Source organism: Physcomitrium patens, chromosome 1 (assembly GCF_059467195.1).
Source record: "Physcomitrium patens ecotype Gransden chromosome 1, ASM5946719v1, whole genome shotgun sequence".
Lineage (NCBI taxonomy): Eukaryota > Viridiplantae > Streptophyta > Bryopsida > Funariales > Funariaceae > Physcomitrium > Physcomitrium patens.
In genome coordinates, this window is record NC_143410.1 from 7,293,130 (window position 1) to 7,298,858 (window position 5,729).

Below are 5,729 nucleotides of genomic sequence, written 5' to 3' on the forward strand. Positions count from 1 at the left end.
TAATGGTGTATGCATGTGTATATAATACATGCATATGTTCATGGATAGTTTTTTTTTAATCTAAATGAAACATAGAGAAAAGAAAAGAAAACATCCCCACATACAAACAATTACCATTATTTATTTCATTTAATAATCATTCCAAAAGAGTCAAGTATTGGTAAATCCCAATATCGATTCCTACTGATGTTATCAGTATTGAATTCTGTCTTTAAACAATACAGTCAAATCTGCTTGGTTATGTATAATTGTGAAATAATGAAGCTTCAGAATTTGACGTTGGATCCACTTTTTGTAAGTGAATTAGACACAGATCTTGGAAGAATCTAAAAAACTTGTGCACCAACTGCTCTTGCAGAAGGAGAAGAAGAAGAAGAAGAATTGTGTTTTTCTTTGTCTCCGAGTTGGGTTCTTCATTTGCTGACACTATCTTACTCTAGGGTTTTTCTCAGAGAGTGTTTTACTCTTTCTGAGGTAGATAAAATTCCTTCATTTGACCAGTTATAAGGCTTCACCAAGCACTCTCTGTTTCCAGGTTCAGTGACTAGTTTCATTGTCTATGTATGTGGAATTAGTATTTGTGGAAGTTTAGACATAATCCTAAACCTAAATAAGTTCATACTCGTTTCAGGATTAGAACACTGAGGATTTGTTAGAATTTTTCTTTTTTCACAGGTGTATGTTACAATCTTGCTTTTGAGTTTAGTTCTTGTTCACAATTCCAACTCTGAAGGACAAGACGCTGCTAAACCTAAGAATCAGACATGTTTGAAAAGTGTCGTAGAATCCTACAGTGATTAGCTTTCAAATTCCATAGCATACATTATTGCCTCTTCCTGCTGTAGTTATTTTTATAGTAATGTTCATGGAGAGACTCCGAGGCTGCAGAGCTTGCTTATGTCTTTGCACTTCGTAATGCTTTACTGCAGATACGGAGAGTAGAGAGTAGCAATTTGCAGGTGGTACGGTGCGAATTTTTAAAGAATGCCACAGGATTGATAAATATAAACTGTTTGTTGATGTAATGTGCCAATTTGTACCCCTGCTGCTGTGCCTCTCAATCCATTGAATGAAATGTTGGCAGAACCATTGTTGAAATTCTTGCATGTTATCAATCTTTGGACGGACGTCCAGATCTTCAGCAGTAGATATATATATTTTCAGGAGCTTCTACTAAATCGTGTGCTGTTTGCTTAATTCTCAAACTTAAGAAGTGGCTGCCATCCTGCAATTTGGTAGTGGTGGTGGCGAGGAGCCACCAAATTGACTGTCTGTAACCATGTTGGAGCTTAGATGACTGAACAAGCATCATGGAATTTGCTACTAAGGCAGAACTTTGAAACATCCTGGGTTGAATGCACCTTAGACGTCAAAATTTGGGTGAACATTCATCGCGTTCCTTCGTGGAACAGTTGACCATACGTATTGTAATGCCGATAATTCGGCAAGTTTTGAGCAATACACCATGGAGCTGTCCATACATGGAGAGTGCCACATTTCAATACCTGGGTTACCTCGCTCTCATGAAACCCAAAGTGGTGCGAAAAGTGTATCAGATTCATCAAAATCAAGATGACATCAAGCTTATTAAATTGGAATTTTGTGGGATTATGTTGACATCACAAAGCACTTGACTCCGGAGTCTGAGGGGCAAGGAATACCGTAGAATTGAGAGGAACAATTGTGGTCGAGATCAATGGCGTTCTCATGCTGCCACTTGGAGGCGATCATACGATGACTGTTCTACAATCGCAACGTTTGCCGAAGGAAGTGATGCAAAGGGAGAGACCTATTATATCAAGCAGTGAGTAAATGACTTGAATGAATCACTGATGCATTGGTCCGTGTTCGATCAACGATATATAGGAATTAGGTGAACTTGCCCCAATGAGAGATTGATCGTCGTCCCGAATGGCCTCAGTTGGTTGTGTGAGGAACTGGGACTTCGGAACGAAAGGATGAGTGCATGACTTGAAGGATTCGCGTGTCAATGTGATCGTCGCCGAATCCGGAGACGGAGTCCAGTTCCGATTGATGCGAAGTCGTTGATTTCGTATCCGCGAGTTTGGGTTTTGGGTTGAATTTTGTGTTGCGTCAGGGTTGTCGCTGTTTGTGTGGCTATGGCGGACGAGGACCCAGCTGACGACGCCGAAGATCGGCTGCCCTTGAACGCGCTTCCCTCCGGCCGCTTCCTTCACGACGATGACGAGCCTTTCCCCGACGACGATGACGACTCTCCGCCTGCTTCTCCCCCGAAGCATAAAGAGCGTGTGCGCTTGCGAATTCGAACGTTGGAGGCTCGCTCACCTTTCTCTTGCAGGTGGGATCCCGCGCCCTTGCTCCCATTTCCTCTCCCCGCGTTTTTTGATGTTCGTGGCGTGCGAGAATCCGTCTCGCTAGCTTTTTTGGTATTGTTGGCGAGATGGGGTTCAGAAGTGTATGGACGAAATGGGGAAGAAGGTCTATGGCATGCAGATTGAGGATCTATTCTTCAGTTGTTCCGTCGTTGTGATTTTGAAGAGTGTCAGGTGCATTCATACTGGTTAAAGATCAGCATTCTATTAATGCGCTAAGAATTTTGTACATTTTTTGAAATTCGTCAATCAGGTTCATGAGCTTTTCAGTGAATAATCCCAATTGGTACCACAACCTCGTTTTGCCGTATTTTGGTTGCGTCTGAATCGAAACTATAAATCTTTTTAGACTTCTGCCAGGCTTAGAAAACCACAACAGCTGCAATCCATATCTGGGTATTACTTCTGCCGTTTTGGTGAAGGATTATGTAGAGATTGCAGGATATGTCTAAATCATATCCTCAGCGATAAGTTTTACGAACAATTCATGCGTATACTAATCAAACAACCAATGGTTGTTATCAGATAGCACTCTTTGCTTGGGGAATCCGGCAACTGCGTAGCGTCCTTGCACGTCGACGACAGAACAAAGCGCTTAGTTCTAGGGGAGGACGCGTGAACGTCATTCTGTATCGGCCAGTGGAGCCTCCTCTGTTAGCTCACTTGAGTCCAATGGCAGTGAAGAAACTGGTGGAGATTAACCCCATTCCTTACCTCCTCATCGACGTCCGTCACCCTGATGCAGCTCGCACGGAGCCCAAGCCCTTTGAAAATGCAATCAACATTCCTGGTACGTTTCCTCCACCCATAAACCTGGTCGTCTTTCATTTGGGAGAAGGAATAAGAATAGGAAAATTTGGGAGAAAATGTTAAGGCTTGCCTTGACTAGGATAACTGGGTCAATTCATGCAGAAACGGAAGTTAGAGCTTGTTTACAGCTTTCAGCAGCTGACTGGAAGACGAAGTTCCCCTCTGCAAAGAAACCAGGACGGGAGGATTTGATAATATTCCTGTCAAATCGTGGCAAGCGTGCTCAGCGCGTTGCGGCAGCAGCTGCTGATCTGGGCTTTAATGGGTAAATTTTGTCCTTCTTATTGGTTGTGTGCAAACCTACTGTTATGTCAGAATGCCCAGGCTTAGACGCACATAGCCTGCTCAATCTCAGTTTGGTGGTGTCGGTAATTGTTGCAGGTGTTGTATTTTAAAGGGCGGTTTCCAGGGCTTACGTGCAAATTCTTCTCCTAATGGGGAACATGTACACTATATAAGCAGGTATTTGATTGAGCAAGTATTATGAAACTAGTAGGTGATGAAATGTTGTGCACCAACTTCTATATCGATCTGTCATTTCTGGCTATTGGTGATGCAGGGATGCGGTTGCTCTGTTGGTCCGGAACAAGGAAGCCATGGCAGATGACAAGAATGTGGGAGAAAATACACCGTGGTTGATTGACCTGCGTAGGCAGGATGAACGAGCTTTGTATGGGCACATCAAGGGGTCTTTGCACATTCGAGGTGCGAACAGTCTTCTCCACTAGGACTTAGTAAATACCGTATTTTGTTTAGATTCTCTAGAGACTCCTACTGCATCCGCCTCTGTATCAAAATAAGAGGTTCTTATTTTTCTTAAATGTGATAGCCGAAGTATGCGTATGACTTATAAGCATATGGCCGCGCAGTGGAGGGGTGGCCAAAGGCACTAGCGAAAGATCCTGCACCATTCGAGAAGCGGTATCATGAACCCAAGATTGACACTGACGACATTGTCATCCTCCACTGTAAGTTCTTAGATTGTTTGAGGTCTGTCTATAATTCAATTTTTATTTTATTCCCTGAGCTATGCTTTTATTGCTGCAGCAAGCAATGCATTTTCTCCTTTTTATTCTTCGGGTTTTCAATCCCTACTTCTTATCTAGGTTGTTGCCGCTATACTCTTGTATGATCTTTCTGCTGCTATTCTTTACCTTGGAGAGGTCCCTCCTGCTTGTGCAGAGCTATCTTTCACTTTTTCAATTTTTTTTGGTGATGAAGGGCCTCGTTATGGGAACTAAGTTTTCAATCCTTGCATTATCATTTTAAATTTGAATTTCAGATTATACAGGTAGATCAAACAGGCGTGCTTCATGGGCGGCTTATGTAGCTCAAGACGCTGGTTTCAAACGGTACTACTGATACAATCTTTATATGCCTCCCTGTTTTTTTGGAACTTGCAAGGCATCATTGTTCATTGTCATTTTGCATTGTCATCGTTCATCATATGCCAGCATCCCAATAACCTCTCAAGTTGGATACTAGTAAAGAATTGTCCCTCTGACGAAACAATTTCTACCTGTTATTGTAATCACTTGTACAGACCTCTTTACTTAACCCCGTGATTCTCATATCAATATATTGCTTCAGGTGTTATGTTTACGAAGAGGGCACTTGCGGATGGCGCTTGGATCCCACAGTGCTTCCCTATGACAGCTACGAATTGGTAAGCTCGTTGATTACTTCGTAATTAAGCTTACTTTTTTCTCTAAATTAAGCTCCAAATTTACAAGGGACAGTTCCAAACGACCAACTTAGGTGTCCTGTCTATTAATTTATGCTAATTTACGTACAAGCTACTTCCTACACATTGCTATGTTGCAAGTTGTCTTGTTGGCAGGGAGATGTACCCCCAGAGCCTGTCCAATTTGAGTTGGAGTGGGTAAATTTTGAAGCTGCGCAGTTGGAGCTGAAGCACTCAGGACTACTGTAATGTAGATGTCAGTATACAATACTGCACCGGGAACAGTTCCTTACGATGAAATGACCACGTGTTTAGGGTTGTGTTGGTATTTAACTAGGGCGGAGGTTCAAGAATAGTTGTTCCTGCGCCTCCTTTCTGCGCTGACATTAAGGTTGACTGCTCTTTTGCTCGTTTTGACCTGTTCAAATTCAGTCGAACGGGCAATAGAGTCATGATTTTATTTTCATTGCAGTGGGATCTTTGTAATGTAGAATAGTCTTCAATGAATGCCTGAAAATGTCATTTCAAACTGTGGAATTTTATCATAGCCAATACTCTGACACATCCTGCTTTTTGTACTTGCACAAAATTGAAAGTCGATATGGGTTGTATAAAATAATCTCTCCTCTGGGCTTAAGGTTTAGAGTCTCTTACCTTTCTTGATTGTTTACCACATAGTGCTGTTGTGAGACTTTGCACCTCATTCAAATTTGAGCCTTCTTAGTACTAAGGAGATTTAATTTATCCTACAGAACTTCAACTTTCTGTGAAATTTAATGTAATCATCTCTCTAGTTCTTTTGTAACACCAAGTTCATTTGTCCAAGGAGGGTGGATTGGATCTTGGGAACCTTTTCAATGGCCATTGGACTTATTCCAGTT

General features: G+C 42.0%; 1 protein-coding gene across 2 annotated transcripts; it reads left to right on the top strand.

Annotated features, from left to right (window-relative positions):
* Positions 1 to 1,731: 1,731 nt before the first annotated feature.
* LOC112278828 (uncharacterized) lies at positions 1,732 to 5,410 on the top strand. Of its 2 annotated transcripts, none has more exons than XM_024512655.3 (9): positions 1,732 to 2,320; positions 2,880 to 3,144; positions 3,267 to 3,429; positions 3,546 to 3,626; positions 3,724 to 3,869; positions 4,034 to 4,132; positions 4,447 to 4,516; positions 4,755 to 4,830; positions 5,005 to 5,410. In XM_024512655.3, the coding sequence occupies exons 2-9, from the start codon at positions 3,027 to 3,029 to the stop codon at positions 5,095 to 5,097; spliced, it is 846 nt and encodes a 281-aa protein (XP_024368423.1). In that variant the 5' UTR covers positions 1,732 to 2,320; positions 2,880 to 3,026; the 3' UTR covers positions 5,098 to 5,410. The 2 variants fall into 2 exon arrangements, with proteins under 2 accessions (XP_024368423.1, XP_090105179.1); XM_090249053.1 differs by having other exon boundaries at positions 1,830 to 2,320; positions 4,456 to 4,516.
* Positions 5,411 to 5,729: the final 319 nt, after the last annotated feature.

Coding starts and splice junctions, on each gene's coding strand:
- LOC112278828 (XM_024512655.3), top strand. CDS start 3,027: ATGGCAGTGAAGAAACTGGTGGAGATTAACCCCATTCCTTACCTCCTC. Junction 3,145..3,266: donor AAATGCAATCAACATTCCTG/GTACGTTTCCTC, acceptor CAATTCATGCAG/AAACGGAAGTTAGAGCTTGT. Junction 3,870..4,033: donor GGGGTCTTTGCACATTCGAG/GTGCGAACAGTC, acceptor ATGGCCGCGCAG/TGGAGGGGTGGCCAAAGGCA.